Genomic DNA, 19,118 nt, shown 5'->3' with positions numbered 1-19,118 from the left:
AAGACAAAAAAAGAAGGGCCCAACCGGGTTCGAACCGGTGACCTATTGATCTGCAGTCAATTGCTCTACCACTGAGCTATGGACCCTTGTTGTGCATTTCTAATATCGCAAACTAACAATTCAAGTATAATCACGTCAATATTTCTTCTCAACGTTTGTTTCTACTCAATGTTACATGATCCAGATGATGCAGAAAAAGAACAAAAGTGGGTATTCTTAAATTTGGATCCATCATAATTAGCATCTCCTAATCTCTAATAATGACCAGACACAATGCGTCATTACTTAACCACCAATTAGTATGCATTCTTGAACAACTCAAGAAAGCTCCCCCACATTCCTACATTTGCTTTCACTCTCATTACTCCCACCATTCCCACAGCCTCACCAAACAAACTAGACGTCCCCAATAGATACATGCTTAAAGTTCAACATTAGTTCTTTCTTCAACTAACCCTGCGGGGTCTTTAATCTGAAAAGAAAAAAAATGAGAAAGGAAACAGAGTCTAGTTTATGTTCGTCTAGGGGGAAAACGTTTTTGTTAATCGGGACAAAGGGTAGTTAGCAAATGTTTGGAAGACACGACAAGGGCAAAGTCAAAATAGTACATCCGTACATAAAGATTGACCAACTAGTGTCGAGAAATATTTAGATTAACCAAAAAGTCCAAAAGTAACACCAAACAGACAGCGACGTCCACAACAATAAGTCACTCATTATCACAAACCTACCTCCCAAGTCAAACATATTTTCCCTTTTAATAGATTCTTGATAATGAACTTGTATAGAGAGAGGAGTAAAGTTGATAGCTTGGGTCAATTATTTAGTATGTAAAGCGATCTCGAAAAGTTTGTAAAACTTCTTGCATCTAGAATAATGAGTTTCCATTACTTCCGTACGACAACGGTTGACAACAGGAAACAAAGTTATTACCATGGTTTTTGAACATTGTTTGAAGAAAATTAAATGGTCAAAACAATAAAAAGCAATCAAAATAGTTTTTTTTTTTTTTTTGCAAATGCATTTACAAGTAGAGGGGATCGATTCAAGACGGCTAGCCAGCCAAATGATGAAACAAAAATAAGCTTTGAGGAGTTTGATATGATCTGAAGTGCACCCCAAAGAAAACCTAAATCAGTTGTATTAAAATAATTTAGGTGACCAACAAGGAGTTGATCTAGTTGATAATGTTTTTGGACCACAGAGTAAGATTTAAGAGAGGGGTCGTTGGTTCTATTCCCGTTAGATAGAATATGCTCTCTTAAGAAAAGAAAATTTAAATTAACACGTTAGATCTCGATGCTTTTGATCCAAACTTTCTAACCATTTAAAAATTAAAAATAACTCTCCGATCTTTGATTTTGGTACAACCCAACAAAGATTATATAAAGCCAAAAAAAGTGAATTCCTACCAACATTTTCTTATCATAAACAATTGTTGTTAACTAGATTCGAAATAGTGCATTCATATCAAAACCCATGATGTCAAGTCTCAGTGATAACCATGCCTAAACTTCTAATTAACAAAACAAGATATGATATAATTTATTTAAAAAATCAAAATAATGTAGAGTGTAAGAGAGGCAATGATTTTAATTATTATTTATAATTTATACGTAGTTTCTGTTTACATACATACACACACACATGACAGTGATGACACACCCGAGACCAAATAAATATTTTGTTTTTACGACAGCAAATATGAAATCCTCGGGTCTCTCTGTTTGTTTGTCGTACCCATAAATGGTAATAAATCAGATACGGACGGTAACAAAAGAACACTCCAAAACCAGTAATGTGACGGATAGTTTCTCTTATCAATCTTCTGAAAAAAAAAACCTTACAGGATATAGCCAAAAGATTTCTCACGACTTTTTTAAATTAAAAACAGTTGGTCACACAACATATTATTTCGATGAAAATAGAATCCGACGACTTTTTATCTTTTGGCCAAACTATACTTCCTTGTATCCATTGGTTTGACTTTATACATAAAGACAAAGCAACCATTCTTCTTCTCTTTCTGTCATGCCTCATGCCTCTCATTAACACCAACCCTTATTCTCAATTCTTCACCTTCTTCTCTCTCTGTTCTCATCTCTTTCTCTTTAATCCGGTTCAAGCAGCTGAAGAAGAACGATCAAGAATCAAGACTCTGTTCTGTTCTGGACTCTGATGGGTTCTTGCTTCAGTTCTCCAGTCAAGGCCGATAACTTTTCCTACAATGGTACCATCTTTGCATCTATTAACTTTCTCGGAATCTTCTTCTTCATCTATTAGCATATGTCTATGTAGATAAGAGTAGCTATCTATCCGGTCTAAGCATGTGGAGCCGGACATCGTCATCCGTGAGGGCTGGGGCTCGGAAGACAGAAGAGGAGATACTCGAGTTGACGTCCGTCAAGAGCTTCACCTTCAACGAGCTCAAACTCGCAACCAGAAATTTCAGACCGGACAGTGTGGTCGGAGAAGGTGGGTTCGGTTCTGTCTTTAAAGGTTGGTTGGATGAAACCAGTCTCACTCCGACTAAACCGGGGACCGGTTTAGTCATTGCCGTTAAAAAGCTTAACCAAGAAGGTCTTCAAGGCCACCACGAATGGCTGGTATAGTGGTCATTTCCTCAAACTTGAGTTATATACGTTAATGAAAAGAATGAAATCACACATCGGTAGTTAGAAAAATAATTACCTAATATATAAAAGGTTATGATCAATCTAATTATCGTCAACTGGTTTTAAGTTGGAAGCTGATAATACGTCTGAATTAATGTGTGTGGATTGTGTCTGATATGTTCTGTTATGATGCAGACAGAAATCAATTACTTGGGAGAATTGAGTCACCCAAATCTAGTGAAACTGGTTGGTTATTGCTTGGAGGATGAACACCATCTTCTTGTATATGAGTTTATGCAAAATGGAAGTCTTGAGAATCACCTATTCAGAAGTGAGTTCCCCTGAATCATTGTTTGTTGTTTTGAAATATTGAAATGTTATGTACTTATGGAAGTGATTTTGAAGCAGGAGGTTCACATTTTAAGCCACTAACATGGTCTCTACGGGTCAAGGTTGCACTTGATGCAGCAAAGGGGCTTGCATTCCTCCACAGCGACCCTGTCAAAGTGATATACCGAGACTTTAAAGCCTCCAACATTTTGCTTGACGCGGTAAGAAATACATATTCAAAAGAAATAGATAGTCTCACTAATCTTTGAAAGACGTTTTACTGATTATGACTTTGTTTTCCAATAACAGGACTACAATGGGAAACTTTCTGACTTTGGGCTAGCTAGAGATGGTCCAATGGGTGATCTAAGCTATGTTAGTACAAGGGTCATGGGTACATATGGTTACGCTGCTCCCGAATATATGTCATCAGGTTAACTAAACTACTAATCTTCTTGATAAAAAAAAATATGGGTCGGTTCTAGATTTCAGGGGTATTAGGCTATATGCAATTTAGTGAAGATTTTAAATAAAAAATTATACAAATATGGGAGTCTATGTTTAAGTAAAATTTTTTTTATTTGCATATGGATACAAGGGTTTGAGTCCTTAGATTCATGTTTTCACATTATTGTATACTTTCAGGTCACTTAAACGCAAGGAGCGATGTGTACAGTTTCGGAGTTGTGCTTCTAGAGATTTTGACGGGTAAAGAAGCTTTGGACTACAACAGGCCGGCTGAAGAAGAAGACCTTGTGGAATGGGCTAGACCTTACCTCACAAGCAAACGCAAGGTTCTCCGAATCGTGGACCCTCGGCTAGACACACAGTACTTACCCGAAGAGGCGGTGAGAATGGCCAGCATTGCGGTGCTGTGTATCTCGTTCGAACCCAAGTCGCGTCCGACCATGGACCAAGTGGTCCGTGCCTTGCAACAACTTCAGGACAACTTGGGGAAACCGACTCAGACCGATCCGGTTAAGGATGGCAAGAAACATAAAACCAGAGCTAAGTTACCAGAAGTATAGGTTATTTTTTCTTTCTTATTGTGTTTGTAACTATTATTGATTTTTTTTTTTTGTTAATACGTTTGAATTTGATGTAGAGATTTTCCTCAATACAATTTTTTAAAAGTCGTAGGATGCTGTGTAAATATTCCCGGTTTAATTGAATATTGAGTTTCAATCAATTTTAATTTATTCGGTTTGGATTGGTTAGTTAAACTGTTTGGTTAAGCGCTGAAAAGTCAATATTTAAATTGAAGAACGCGTGTCGTTTCTCACTTCTGCATTCGAACTGCGTGCCGTCTTTATCTCTTATCCGCTTAGTGACCAAACACAACTCAAGACTTCCTTTACTCTGTGTGTGTGGTGTCTCATGTCTGAGTGATCGACGAGCTATGATGACGACAACAACCAACACGATTGCTAGGCTTGAATGCTTCAAAACATCGTCTTAATCTGTTCCCATATCACGTATGGTTGTACGGCGCTACTCCCTCTCCACCGCCACGTCACAGCCACAACCGCCGTACCATGTTATTGAACTAATCTCTGGTTTTGCCAAAGTAATGGCTCTGTCCAAATTTGTTTGAAGAGCAGACTTTGTTCAAGTTGGTTTGGTCAGAGCAGTGACGACCTTAACGCAGGCTTTATTGATTAGGCTTATGTCTATGATGTATACTTCGGTGACGACACTGACGAGTGAGCAAGTTTAAGAAGAGTGTTAATTAAATTTTAACGATATGAACAGATTACATGAATTATCATATTATTTGCTTATATTATGTTTTGATCTCTTTGAGTTTAATCTATTATATGGTCCATATCAAGTATACAAAATAGCATTACAGCTGAGCTTACAAGGTAAAACAAAATAAATAATCAGATAATACATGAAAGTAGTCTCTACGGTGATGGGGTTCATGTCATGCCCACCTCTACAATCTGTGTTTATAATTATAAGCAAACTCTTTTGTGTTCTTGTCTGAATCTGATCAGCCGTTATTATAGCAAGACTCATGTGACTTGCATTATCCCTCAAAGGGACCAAACACAAAAGTCAATAACTGTTTTAAATATATCGTGTGCTTCTAACTACATTATTTAAGTCCAATTCTCCGACCGACCCTTTTAATGGCTCCCACGTTCAGTCTAATCATATATACTCTCTTCATGTCTGTTTTCTCTGGAACTTAGAAAACGCATGAAATTTGAGAAACTCTTCATGGAGGCTTCACTGCAATATAGTAACAAGAGAAATGACTTAGAGGAAGGAGTAAGCATCTTTTTTCCTTAAAAAAAATACTTGCAAGCAATACTTTATGTTATTTTAAATGTTTGTGTTTATGTAGGTAATGCATCTTAAAGAGAGACTAGAGGAAGAAGAAGCATTGAGTAGAAGTTTACGGTCTGCTTTTGATGGCTCTGTTGTTTCACTCCCAAGTCTCTCCTCATTGTTTCTTCCACCACAGGTTACACCACTAACCATATCTCACATATAATGTATAATGTCCTAACCTAACGATCAAACTATTTTGATGTATATCTAACAGTTTAGGGAGATTATACAAGAACTTGCCTTAGTGGAGGCAGAGATTCTTTGTCTAGACCGAAAAATCGAGGAGCTGAAGCTTAAACTGTGCTACGAACAGAGACAAACGCAAGAGCTGACAGAACAGAAGAGGACATTAGCTAGACAGAATCATGTGAGACGCAAAAGTTTGCAACTAAGACATGATCTTCAACAACGATCTTTTTCGCATCACTATCAACGTTCTGCTCTAGATACTGTCTCTAGTACTCACTCAAGGCTATCCTTCTCTTATGCTCCTGATTTCTTGGATGCCACTTCTTCAGGTGGATTCACAGGTAAGTAGTTGCTTATTCCATAAAACGTTTATAAGCTGCACATTAATACTACAGGACACAACGAGAGTATTAGAGCATTACCAATGGTAGATGCCCATGAAAGAGTATCTGACACAAATGTTTTAATTTTGTTATTTAAATTTTCAATTAAAAAAAAGTTTGGATGAATAGAAGACACGCAAGAAAATAGTATCTAAATTTTTTTTTCAAGCTTCTCTACACCAATACTTTACTCTCTCTCTTTCCTCTTTTTCTAAGTTTTGTAATTAATGCAATCCTTAGAAACTATCAATAAGGTTGTCCTTTAGTAACCAAACCGAAATTTCTCAAACTAAAATTTATCTTCAAAATCAAACCAAACAAAACTAAAATACATCTGGTCCATCATGAGTGAATTGGCTCAAGTCCCTTAATATTACTCATGTTCCATCGAAACTCCCTATGTGGAAGTTTATATTCTACATTACTCGTATACTTCACATTGCACTCAGATTCGTCGTTTTACTTGCCAGATGAATATGATGGATTATCGAGACCACACATGGGTAGAGTAAGAAAGGGGCTTAGGCTTGTGGAAGTGAAGAGCAAAGAAGACCCAAACGAAGTATCAGAACAACTCATAAACTGTCTCATAAGCATATACTTAGAACTGAATCAAGTTTCATCAAAGACCAAAGGGGATGTCGAGTTTTCGAGACGGCCTTCTTCTTGTAGCCGGAAATCAAACACATATAGTCATTATCAGAATGCAATGAATCTTGATCCTTACCACGTCTTACCAGACTCAAGTGGAGGATTCACTAGGGATATTGGTCCTTACAAGAACTTCATTCACATTTCAAGAAGTTCCATCGATGTGACCAGTCTCACATATTATTGTTCACCGGCTGTTCCACGCTTGAGGTATTCTACTTTTACATTCTCTGGATTTAATATACTGAAATGATCTAATCAGATAGTATAATTGTTGATGAAAGTGGTTTATTGACTATCTATGCGTGTTTAATAGTGTTTTGATGGAAAAACTATCAGAGGTGGATTTAACTTTCTTGACCTACAAGCAAAAACTCGCTTTCTGGATCAATATCTACAACGCTTGTATCATGCATGTACGGCCACAGTTACAAAATAAATTATTGAACCTTTTGTTATATATACCACAAAAAAATTAGACTTAAAATCGAATTATATTTCTAATTATAGGCTTTTCTTGAGTATGGGTTACCTTCATCACACAATAAACTACTTACATTGATGAACAAGGTAAGGTTTTGAATAAAAAGTTTATCTTCAGTTGTAAATAAGCATCCAACCATATGAATGTGTTCTTTTTTTATTTTGTTAGGCTTCACTTAACGTCGGTGGCATAGTTCTCAACGCTTTGGCAATTGAACATTTTGTCTTACGGCATCCTTGTGAACCAGAACATGTAAGCTTATACATATTTTATAACCTACAAAATATACATAAGTGCCCAATAAGGTAATCAACATCTTCATGAAATTAAGGATTCACTTGATGAGAAAGAAACTCTCCTGCGGCACACTTATGGTTTAGGATATTCAGAGCCTAACGTGACATTTGCACTTTGCCGCGGAAGTTGGTCTTCACCAGCAGTAAGTGTACAAACATAGTTTATCTTGACCATTGAAAATGGATGGATGATAAGCTTGGTATTCATGTGCAGCTTAGAGTCTATACAGCAGATGAGGTGGTGAATGATTTAGGAAGAGCAAGAGTGGAGTATTTAGAAGCTTCCGTAGGTGTTTCCAGCAAGAAAAAGATTATTGTTCCACAGCTTCTTCAATGGCACATGAAAGATTTTGCAGATGATATTGAATCTCTTTTGGAATGGATCTACAGCCAGTTGCCACGATCAGGGAGCCTGAAGGCTATGGTTATGGAATGTTTGAAAAGAAAAGCAAAAGTTCCTTTAGCTAAAATGGTAGAGATTCAAACATATGGCCATGAGTTTCGTTATCTATTGTCATTGTAAATACTAGAAATCCTTATTTAGATCAGAATAACAATGTTTGGGTAACTTCTCTCTCGGGTAAGGGCACCATCATCAATAGTCTTTCAACCAATTTTTAGGATTTAAATTATTTTTTTTTTGTAAAATAAATTATATTTTATTTTAAAGTGAAAACTTCAAGAAAGGGCTTTTTTATAGTAGAAATTTTTGGAAAATAGAGAAACTGTTTTATGTGACCTTTTTCATTGGCTCAATTATTTTTATTTTAAAATTTAATAGCAAAATTAAAATACACTAGTATTATATAGTATATGTTAAATATTCTAATTAAGGATAGTATCTCTTATTAATGCTGATGTTGTAAAACTTATTATTTGTTTGTATCTTAAAACAAATAAAATCGAGTTTCATATGAAAAATTAAACCCTTTAGAAGTGGAGTAATATAAAACAATAAAGATATATAATGGAGATGAATAATAAACTTTAGCTTAAATTGTCAGTGGAGAAGACATGTTCCGTTCATATCTCCAAAAAGGAAAACGAATAACAAGTAATGGATTTGTGGACTTGTGTTACATTTGCATCAAATGCTGCCACCTGTCAAGAAATACTTTTCTTATTTATTTGTTTATTCATCAGTCAAAAATAAAACAATACCCACATTTTTTTTGGTAAAAAAAAACAATTCCCACTTAATAAAGGCTTTTAGACCTATAGCCATTGAATTATTCCTGTTTCTCGTTACCAAACCTAAGTGGGATCCCCGTGGATCTATCACTAACGTGCATTAACTTCAATCTCAAGTGAAACTGTTTTATAAATGGCTAGTTGATAATAGTTGTGACAAAAAAAAATGGCTAGTTGAAAACAAACGAGAAGATTAGTAAATACTAGTATAATTAATAACATAACCATGTATTACATTACACGAGATTAAACGTTACAAGTTGTAACTTACAACCCAACCACTGTATAAAAACCCCCAACCATTGTAAATACTTCAGTAGCTGCGGGCTGTTACAAATTTTTCTCACAGCCACTTCAACTACTCTCTTTCACTCGCCCCCACAATTAAAACACCAAGCCCAAAAAAAGATTAAAACACACACCAAAAACAAAAGTCAAAGATACTTATCTCCCCTTGATTTTCTCTCCTTAGTTTAAAATTTTGAAAAAAGAAAGAGAAGCGAAATTAGCGGAGAGTTTTCATTTGTCTCGACCACTTTAATATAGCTTCTTGAAACTCGCTTAAACCCTGAAATTCTTGCCGACAAATGTTTGACCAAACTGCCAGTTAGAAGGAACTATGTTCCATGAAGTTGAGGTTCTACGGTCACTGCCTGTAACGCGGAAAGAAAGTGACTGACCAACCAAAACAGCGTTAGATTGCCAGTTCTGACCCCAGTTCCTACTTAAACTCATCCAACCAGTTCGTGAACCTTTAACGCTCGTCCTCACGATGTCTCCTGCTCCGGCCACGTTAGTGATCAGAACCAAGTTGAAGTAACGGTGACCGTTGATTGTGAACCTTATCCCTCCTCTCTTTCTACAAGGCACCCTACAATAAAGAACCAACATGTCACACTTAGTTTACTCACTCACTTACATGTCAAACAAAAATGTGGAGAAATTATTCGTGCATTATTAGAGAACACCTAAACTGAAACCAAAGTTGCATTCATTTAGCAAATTATCATAACTAAAATTACTGTCGGCCCAACACTTTTAAATGCTTTAAGCAAATTTTATAAAATATACCTTCTATATATTTTATGTAGTATTATATATAAATGAATATTAAAATTTAATATTTCAAGATTTCTAAAGATGAGTGCTTTGGAGTAAAACATATGTGAGCATGAAGGTTTTATGTTCTTGTTAATATTGACAAGGTCTTAAATATATACTACAACATTCTGTACCTGCGATATGAGACGGGGACAATGCCGGCGCGATATTGAGCGATCTTGAGGAAGACAGGCATGGCTAGATCAAAGTGGGCTCTTGGCGGGTTGCACCATCCTCCGTTATCGCTGGCCTGAGCAAAGTTTGGTGGGCAGAAGTTGGTTGCGGTAATGAGGATCGATGGGCTACCTGAATGGCACCATTGTGGGTCGTTGGCACATTTTAGCTCAAAGCAAGCTCCACAGCTCATACCGCTATTAAACAAAGCCGTGCTCAAAGCAGCCGTGTTGGTTCCGTAGCCTTGGCTGTAAAGGTTACCGTAACCACAAGCTCCTCCTGTAAAATAAAATAAAAATATATTTGGTTAATGAGAAAGATTATTTTGATTGCATTTACTCTGTTTTTATGGTCTGTTTTTGTGTGGACTAACCCATAGTGCCGGAGGCGTCGCTGCCTCCATAGAAAGTGGCGTGTGCGGTTTGCCACGCGCCGCCGGAGTAGACGCCGGGGATTTTGGCGTCGGTGAGGGTGAAGAGGACAAATGTGGTAAAGAGAACTGCTAGTTTAGTAATAGCCATTTTTGTGAGAAGTGCTAAGAATGGGTTCTAAAGGGGGGGACGAAAAAAAACAAGAGCTCTTTGGAGCTTGAGCTCTTGTTAAAGAAAGAGTTAGGTTTTGTTACTTGGAGAGATGATGGTGAGGAAGAAGAAATGAGTGAGGTTCGGTATTTATGGAGAGAGGGAAACTCCAAACCTAGAGTTAGAGAGGGATACATATGGCTAAGTATTTATTTTGTCAAAACAAAAAATAATTGATTACTATTTATTTCTACGTAAGGCGGAGGTAGGTTTGTACTTTGTAACGGTTTTCTCATATTTTAGTATATATTAAATCTGTTTTTAATAAATAATGATAATCAAAATAATATTATCTCATTCATTTCCTGGATCTAGAATAATACAGTATATGATTTACCTAAAGCTAAAAAAGCTCAACAAATTATATAAAATCGAGTTGACTTATATGAGGCGTTTCATACTTATGATGATATAATTTGTTGATTACTTGATTATCTCACCTAATTTTATTACGTTAGCTAAAAGGGGAAAAGATTTGCTCAAAAACAAGTTGCAGCATCAATCACGGAAGAATTTTGCTTAACCCATCATTACTTCTTTAACCTTTTTCTATTACTATCTTGACATCTTCAGTTTTGCCAAAAACTCTATATTAACCTCACTCATAATCATTAATATTCAATACATAAATGATGATAACTAGCTACAGTATTTCGATTTAAAAGCTTCGATTCAAAATTGTTTGGTTCTTTACAGCTCTCAACCGATTGCCGCCAATTATTTACCCTCCAAAAATCAAGAGATTTCAGTTTAGAAGGAAGATAATGACTCCCACTTACGCAGAAACTTTACATAGAATAATCAATAAAGTGTTTATTTCAATTTATTAAACTTTTTTCACAAAGCAAAAATAAAAGAATGATCCGTAATTGTCCGCATTTATCGGGCCACGTATTGCGCCGTGCATTAGCCGTACCTAAAGTGATACAACACCTGCTCCGATACGAACTCTATCGAACTTAACCGGTCAAAGTTTTATGTCCAAAAAAAGGAAAACTGTCAAAGATTTACATTACATGCAAAGCTTTCAGAGTCTTAGTTCTCACGTGAGAAAAGTCAAAATGTTCATATATTCTCTCAACTTCAGTCTAGACTCTCCACAATTCAACATTTCTTTAGCCATATTTTAAATACATTTTTGGAAAATATCATTACGAAGGTGGATCTTAGAAATTACAAAAGTGTTTATGTATACGCGTGTTATACAATTCAATTTATAATTATTGTCGGCTGGAAATTATTGTTCTCATATACAGTATAATGCTTCTTTGCTTCTATAAACATATACCTTGTTAGCCTGAAAACTTAAGAACGACTTTTTAGTTTTATATGTTAATTTTTAAAGGAAAAATAAAAGTCTTCCATTGTAAATAAATTACAGCTCTAGAACTTCTAGTGACCAGCTGCCGTAATATAGCTACAAGAACTTTCACTTTTTCTTGTTGAATAAAGAATATGCGCAGTTGCACACTAACACATTTAACCTTTATGCATAGGCGCGCCACCATTATCAAAAACAGCAACCTAAAAGTAATATAAAATCAGAATATATATATATATATATATATATATATATATATATATATATGCGTCAATTTTATGTTAAGACCATCTACAATGCTACACTAAAATTTACTTTATATTTCACTCTAAAATAGAGTAACTCTATTATAGAGTTGGATTTGCTCCAATAGTTCACTTTATAATAGAGTTACTCTATTATAGAGTTGAATATAAAGTAATCTTGTTTTTTTACTCCAAATATAGAGTGAAAAAATAAGATTACTCTATATTTCACTCTATTATATAGTGAACCATTGGAGCAAATTCAACTTTAAAATAGAGTTATAATAGAGTTACTCTATTTTAAAGTAAAATATAGAGTATATTTTAGTGTTGCATTGGAGATGCCCTAACGTGTTAATTTTAATTTCCTTAGTAAAAAAAATTATATAATATTTATAAGAGGTTTTATTATTGGGTCATTTAAAATCAATATATGTACATAGATGAAGGCATAATTTTTTATCTAAGCGATAATTGGAAAAAGAGGAAAGCAGTTGGGGGCGATGCCAGGTTGTCGAGGAGCATTAAGGATTGTAATATATGGCGATGGCAAGGCATATCTATGCACCAACCAGATCTTCTTATAACAACCACGTCACTACAAATCTACTTATATCTGCCACGTCAGCCCTATATGTGTCAGCTTCTCACCTTTTCTGTGTTAAGATTGTGAAATTCTAGATGGATTTGTGTAGTTACTGACGCTTTAATTCGTCTCTGATACGTGGACAAATGTATTGAGATGCATAAAGATCACATGTCTGTGTATATATGAGTATATATGTTTTGCTATGTTTATGAACTCGAATTATTGCGAATCTAGAACTGTCGAGTTACAAAAATGGTTTACGAGGATAGATTGTAAGACAAATGTAGTGATCCTAGTTAGAAATACAAAGTTTTTAATACTATCAAATTGGTGGAATCGTAGTAATTACTTCAAATTAATCCCAAATGTAATATTTATGTAAAATTACTTTTGTACTCCGTACCTAATCGTGCAATTGCATAATTGGCGGTATTTGTCAAATTAATCACGGCGATGTGTTGGTAAAAACTGGTATAATATATAAAATTACTGTATACATTTACTATCTATATACAGTCATGCACGCATAGAAGCTTAAGAGGCCTTTATCATGAGAATACAAATGAATTCGCATGTGAATTGAGTATCTACCACTCCTCTCCCAACGAATTCATGTCTTGGCATTTATTGCGTTTTCAGAAAAAAAAAACAAATGTATATATATGCAATATTTGTTGTATATGAATAACATATTGTGTAGAACTTAATTACACTTTGGTTGACATACAAAGTTATGGTCTCGCTTAATAATGGCTATTATTTCTTCTGTATGGCTATTATTATACCAAACAATATGAGTAATGTGAATGTTCACTAAAAGCTCATTAAATACTTAGGCGTAAAACATAAGTACGTATAGATTGCTAATTGAGCTACACTCAAGCAACACAGAAAATTATTGGCAAATTATTTTATTAGAGAGATATAATTAAAGCGTGCAACTAGTTTATAGATTTATTATACAATTTACAAGTCTCAATGAGAAAAAAAAATTATGCCTGCCAAGTATTTGGGTGAGCAAAAAAAAAATCTAATCAAGATGCTATATTTTCACATTCAATTTTGTTTACACTCACTTTGAAGAGCATAGAGCCAAATAGTATGCAAGACTAAAGAGTGAAATTGATGTAGCGGAAGCTTTATAAGATAGAACTAGAGATCCGTTGATTCTGAGAATACCCAGAAAACTAGAATAATCTGATGTAGCGGAAGCTATGATAACACAATGAATCCTATTTAGTCTGAGAATACCTAGGATCAAAGTCTTCTTGATTCGTTGAGAACTCTCGAGTTCTAGCCGTAACAAGGAAATAAAGGGTTTCAAACCTCTCTTTTATAAAATATCAATATCAATAATCTGAATACAACTCTAGGCATAGACGCCTATTTATATGAAAACCAAATAATCTTAAAACTATTAAAAATCCTTAAGATAATTATAACTAATTAAGATAAACATCAAAATAAATAATAATCTAAATAATTAAGATATTTGGATATCTCTCTCCATCATTCTCTCCGGGTTGGAAAGATTCGTCCTCGAATCTTAACCGTGGTCTTCAAATAATATTTTTCTTCTCTTCCATTGATGAAACTTAACATCCTTGATCTTCACGTAGACAAACAAAAAACAATTATAGAACAAATTATTTTTGTCCATATATCCGATCAACGCTGTTGAACCTTTTGTCTTCACAAACAAACCACCAACAAGACTCTTTGATTTGATGCCATCCACCATCACGTGATGTGCTTGTATTAGAGCACAAATTTCCATTCTTATTAAAAGCACACCATCTTTTCTGGGTTTGATTGAGATTGAGTTCTGGACGCCATGTTGCACATCGATGTCTTGAGATACTTGATTTTTGATGCAGATTTTGTAATCCTCACCATAAGTATCGTAAACTGGATCTCCAATAACCTCTATGTAATTTGTTTCTTCACTTTCCACGAACAAATTCTCCATGATCCAGAATCGAGTTTTGATTAAGAAACCAAAACACCAGCTCTGATACCAACTGATGTAGCGGATGCTTTATAAGATAGAACTAGAGATCCGTTGATTCTGAGAATACCCAGAAAACTAGAATAATCTGATGTAGCGGAAGCTATGATAACACAATGAATCCTATTTAGTCTGAGAATACCTAGGATCAAAGTCTTCTTGATTCGTTGAGAACTCTCGAGTTCTAGCCGTAACAAGGAAATAAAGGGTTTCAAACCTCTCTTTTATAAAATATCAATATCAATAATCTGAATACAACTCTAGGCATAGACGCCTATTTATATGAAAACCAAATAATCTTAAAACTATTAAAAATCCTTAAGATAATTATAACTAATTAAGATAAACATCAAAATAAATAATAATCTAAATAATTAAGATATTTGGATATCTCTCTCCATCAGAAATCTACTCAAATTACTGAGAACTATTGGAACTTCATCTTCATAAGATATATAGGTGGGTTTATATGAATCATGAGTCGATATAAGTGGAAAAGAGAACTTGTAGTTGCCAAAAAAGGTAAATGAGACCACACATGCTATGTCCACAACCACAATGTAAAAGATTCCCCTCAAAACTTCGCAGTAAGAAAAGAGATCTACAGAACTTCAGTTTTTTTTTTTCGAATAATGCCGCTTAAATACTAATAAGTTCATTTTTTTGTCTTTTTTTTGTTTTTACTTTTATCAATGATTTCTTAATTTTCTTAAAATTAGATTTTAGCTTATTATAGGTACGTGTTGAAATATCAAACTTATTAAAATTCGCGCTATAATTGTATTTTATGGATTAGGGAAAGTTAACTTCTGCTCTTCAATATACAAACAAAGTTGCATAAACGGTGGTTTACAGCGACTTATATTTTTCTAATGGACTCTTTTGGGGCCAAGCTATGGTGACATGTTGGGTGTCTCAAGAACGAAGTGGATTCCTCTAAAAACACCACGTGAGGCCATTATAAACAAAGGGGAAACACGTCATGTAGAGATTGGTAGTATCTAAAGAAGATGGTCTCGTGGCTATATTTGTTAAAAGGGAGATTTTATGATTTAACGTTCGAAGAGGATATGATGACGGTATTCAAACGCGTGGACCGTGTAATTTAATTTGTCGCTTCATGGTTGCGTTAGCAAGTTTATTCTTTCATAAATCTGGAGAAATTTCAAACAAGTTAACAACAGTTAGTTTTGCACCGACAGTCTACGGAATTGATGGACAGTTAACTTAACAATGAATTTGAAAATGGATTTTGATATGTTGTCTATACGACTTTCGAATGATTTAAGAAATTTATGACTTTTCTAATCAAATAAACCATAAAATTTAGTTATTTGTATTTTGAAAAAGTTTAGATAATCACTCATACTTAAACAGACCACTAGTACAGTTGAATAAATGTATGAAATTTGAAATTGAACATCGCACTAATATACTTTCCCTCGCGCATGCTATAGCTAATTTGAAGCTCTAGAAAGAAAAAACGTTAAGCAGCGTAATAAATCGTTTAATAAAACCCCTTAATTTAAGGTTAAGGGACTGGACCAAAAAGGACCATTGCTAAAATTATGTCTCCCCTTTAGATGCATCGATGTCTCGCACTCATAATTATCAGGCTTTACGCAACAATCTCTTTTTTGGCCAAAGATTAGATCCCAAGTTTTGTCACGCAAAGCAAAATACGAATCCAATATTTATGATGTTTATTTAACCTTTTTCTCTTCATTTACATTGGATTCCTATGCACTAATTTTATACAGTATATTCTACGAGTGATTGACCTTATAGGTTCTTCTTTGTTTACTCATTTGGATGCTGCATGCAGAATATAGATGTTGTATCCAAATATGATTAATTTACGTATTTAGATATTCATATCGTCAGACATGTTGATTGCTCCAATACAACCATTTGGCACAAGCTCTTTTAACAATACAACTTAGTTTTCAGGTCAGTCAACACATAACCCATACCTCCAAAATCATAATAGGTCGGTTTCTCAAGATAAATGAGCCTTTCTAATGTCTCTCCACTAGTCATACTTTGGTTCTTCGATCAATGTTATTGGTGTCATGGATTGAGAATAAGAACTTCGTAGACCCTTTCTAATATAAATCAACTTGTTTATCGGCTGATTTCGCTGAACTTATGTCATTTAGGTTGGTATCTTTAAGCCCAGTGGCACAACTGTAAGTAGCTAATGATAAAAGTGTATTTAAAGATAATTAAGATGTAAAAATATATTTTCCAAACATTTCTGTGTTAATAAAAGATACGAAAGAATTCTCAAAACCTGTGTGTGTGTGTGTTTTCTTGTGACAAAAGCCCAACGGAAATTTGAAATGTTCGGAAGGAAGTAGCAATCACGAGTCTCCATATATTGCGAAATTGGGCCAAGAAATGAGCTTCTCTAATTAAAATGCAAGAATTCAGGTTAATTCAGCCCAATTCATACAAAATATGTGCAACCCACAAAAGTAAGTAGGCAACATAGATGAAAAGAAATACGCATTATAACTTATAGGAGTAGATAAACGTGAAATTATCAATTAAAACAAGTTGTACAGTGTTTAGGATATATCCACCCTGTAGATACAGGCAAACGTCCAAGTTAAATAGCAAAAATATTTACCTCTTCCGCAGATTCTTAAGTGATCCATGATTCAAAGTCGTCTGAATATACATGAAGATTCGTTTTTGTGTCTTTATGTAAAACTGGGAGTTTATAAATTGTTTCTTTCTATAAACATAAAGTCAATTTATTTTTCTATCAAAGTTTTAGACTTTTAGTAGGATCAGTTACATAAAAAAAGTTTTAGTAGGACTATGGTTGTGTTTAGTTTAACTAATTAGCTTTCACTTTAACTAAGAAGCCAAGCCTATGTCATCACTGTTCTGCATTCATATAAAGATGCTGTCTGAATTCTGAAGTGACATCTTAAAATAGTTTGACGATCGATAATTACGTGTTAAAATATCAGCCAATGTATCCGTTCTTTTTATATATTTTTTTCTATTTTTAGCCTATACAATCAATCATTGTCAGAGGCTCTCATATCTATATATAGAAACGATGTCCCTTTACCCGAAAAAGAAGGTGACCAAAGATAATGTTAATGTCCTTGGGTTTAGCATCCTAATCTCGTAACGGTCAATTAGAGCTCACTTATCGATATTAGTTTCCATATTACATGTTGATCCAAAAAAAAAAAAGGTTTCCATATTGCATATTTATTCCGATCACGATTCACATGCATGAACACAGGCTATAGATTCAGAGGCTAACGTTCAGTTTCTAATCCTATAGTACACTAATCGTTTACTCTAGTATTATCAATTGCGACATTGTGGAAGTAGGAAAAAAAAATGAAATTATTAATCAAGGATAAAGAAGAAGCAGAACACTTTTTCTACGTAGTGAAAAGCGATTCAAAGGACAAATGTATAGTCAACTATGAAAGTTTTTTTTCTGGTAAACAACTACGAAAGCTTATGTGGGAGCCCTCTATTTCTACTTTTAACTAAACGCGAACGGCCGGCATTGCAAGCAAATAGAGAGTCTCCACCCGTTTGAATCTATTGGGAGATCTAGAAGATCGATCCAATCCAATATTCAATATTAAGATATACATCAATATATTAGAATAAGAAGTTTATCATTATCTATTATATACTATTCCATATTGTTTTAGGAAATTAGTTTGATTTATTCTCTATATAAACTATGCATCTTGTAACATTATTTTTATGAGAGTCTAATATAATTCTTCCATAAACACTTTGTGTTCTTTACTCTCATCAATTTGTCATGGTATCAGAGCCTGAACAAAACTAAAAAACATCAAAAACATCATTATTCTCGTGATTGTCTTGCAAAATCGCAGAACAATCACTTCTCATTCAGAACTTCTTTATTCACGACTTGAAGAAGAAGATTTTCATTCAATCATATTCTTGTTGTATTTGCAAAATCGCAAATCAGCAAACTTATTCTCTATTCCTTTGTTTCTCGATTTGAAGCAAGGAAAATTCATTCAACAATTCAAATTCATTCATCAACTTTCGTATGGCTATTAGCTCACGAAGATTCAGATTTCTTGACGGCAGTCTACCGGCAGCCGATTCACCCTACCGTGAAGATTGCAAAGCAAACAATCATCTCATTGTAGGATGGATAAAACAAACATTCCAACCAAAACTCAGATCATCTATCTCTGCTTGCAAAATCGCAAGCTATGGGACATTCATCAAGCTTCTGCAACGATTAGCGCATGAGCTACTTCTACCACCTATTTTGAAGATTGTTCAATCTCATATGTGTTACCACGTATGAGCTTGAGGGAGGGTATTGGGAGATCTAGAAGATCGATCCAATCCAATATTCAATATTAAGATATACATCAATATATTAGAATAAGAAGTTTATCATTATCTATTATATACTATTCCATATTGTTTTAGGAAATTAGTTTGATTTATTCTCTATATAAACTATGCATCTTGTAACATTATTTTTATGAGAGTCTAATATAATTCTTCCATAAACACTTTGTGTTCTTTACTCTCATCAATTTGTCAGAATCGTTACGAGCCAGAAAGCATACCGGCAGTTTGAGTCAC

At 34.4% G+C, this 19,118-nt stretch overlaps 3 protein-coding genes and 1 non-coding gene across 4 annotated transcripts; 2 read left to right on the top strand and 2 right to left on the bottom strand.

Moving 5' to 3' along the window:
- Positions 1-14: 14 nt before the first annotated feature.
- Positions 15-86, bottom strand: TRNAC-GCA. The gene has a single exon. It is a non-coding gene; the product is annotated as a tRNA-Cys (tRNA).
- A 1,766-nt stretch (positions 87-1,852) lies between these two features.
- LOC106450271 (serine/threonine-protein kinase BIK1-like) lies at positions 1,853-4,084 on the top strand. The gene is made up of 6 exons (XM_013891922.3): positions 1,853-2,230; positions 2,299-2,606; positions 2,811-2,946; positions 3,024-3,166; positions 3,255-3,378; positions 3,591-4,084. The coding sequence occupies exons 1-6, from the start codon at positions 2,179-2,181 to the stop codon at positions 3,971-3,973; spliced, it is 1,146 nt and encodes a 381-aa protein (XP_013747376.1). The 5' UTR covers positions 1,853-2,178; the 3' UTR covers positions 3,974-4,084.
- Positions 4,085-5,122: 1,038 nt separating this feature from the next.
- On the top strand, positions 5,123-8,907 carry LOC106450270. Its single transcript, XM_013891920.2, has 9 exons — positions 5,123-5,222; positions 5,299-5,418; positions 5,500-5,815; positions 6,328-6,718; positions 6,825-6,924; positions 7,019-7,078; positions 7,161-7,244; positions 7,324-7,431; positions 7,503-8,907. Exons 1-9 carry the CDS (start codon positions 5,151-5,153, stop codon positions 7,809-7,811), a joined length of 1,560 nt encoding a protein of 519 aa, XP_013747374.1. The 5' UTR covers positions 5,123-5,150; the 3' UTR covers positions 7,812-8,907.
- Positions 8,673-10,430, bottom strand: LOC106447463 (expansin-A4-like). The gene is made up of 3 exons (XM_013889387.3): positions 10,128-10,430; positions 9,715-10,033; positions 8,673-9,350 (listed from the first exon to the last, which is right to left on the bottom strand). The coding sequence occupies exons 1-3, from the start codon at positions 10,273-10,275 to the stop codon at positions 9,041-9,043; spliced, it is 777 nt and encodes a 258-aa protein (XP_013744841.1). The 5' UTR covers positions 10,276-10,430; the 3' UTR covers positions 8,673-9,040.
- Between the last annotated feature and the right edge of the window lie 8,688 nt (positions 10,431-19,118).

Source organism: Brassica napus, chromosome A4 (genome assembly GCF_020379485.1).
Source record: "Brassica napus cultivar Da-Ae chromosome A4, Da-Ae, whole genome shotgun sequence".
NCBI lineage: Eukaryota > Viridiplantae > Streptophyta > Magnoliopsida > Brassicales > Brassicaceae > Brassica > Brassica napus.
This window is presented reverse-complemented; position numbering and strand designations above follow the sequence as displayed.

What these genes read in the sequence shown, in the direction of transcription:
- LOC106450271 (XM_013891922.3), top strand. Translation starts at nt 2,179, where the DNA reads ATGGGTTCTTGCTTCAGTTCTCCAGTCAAGGCCGATAACTTTTCCTAC. An exon ending in AAGGCCACCACGAATGGCTG is followed by an intron (nt 2,607 to 2,810) that starts GTATAGTGGTCA and finishes GTTATGATGCAG; the next exon opens with ACAGAAATCAATTACTTGGG. An exon ending in CCAACATTTTGCTTGACGCG is followed by an intron (nt 3,167 to 3,254) that starts GTAAGAAATACA and finishes TTCCAATAACAG; the next exon opens with GACTACAATGGGAAACTTTC.
- LOC106450270 (XM_013891920.2), top strand. Translation starts at nt 5,151, where the DNA reads ATGAAATTTGAGAAACTCTTCATGGAGGCTTCACTGCAATATAGTAAC. An exon ending in TACTTACATTGATGAACAAG is followed by an intron (nt 7,079 to 7,160) that starts GTAAGGTTTTGA and finishes TTATTTTGTTAG; the next exon opens with GCTTCACTTAACGTCGGTGG. An exon ending in ATCCTTGTGAACCAGAACAT is followed by an intron (nt 7,245 to 7,323) that starts GTAAGCTTATAC and finishes CATGAAATTAAG; the next exon opens with GATTCACTTGATGAGAAAGA.
- LOC106447463 (XM_013889387.3), bottom strand. Translation starts at nt 10,275, where the DNA reads ATGGCTATTACTAAACTAGCAGTTCTCTTTACCACATTTGTCCTCTTC. An exon ending in CGACGCCTCCGGCACTATGG is followed by an intron (nt 10,034 to 10,127) that starts GTTAGTCCACAC and finishes TTTATTTTACAG; the next exon opens with GAGGAGCTTGTGGTTACGGT. An exon ending in GTCCCCGTCTCATATCGCAG is followed by an intron (nt 9,351 to 9,714) that starts GTACAGAATGTT and finishes TCTTTATTGTAG; the next exon opens with GGTGCCTTGTAGAAAGAGAG.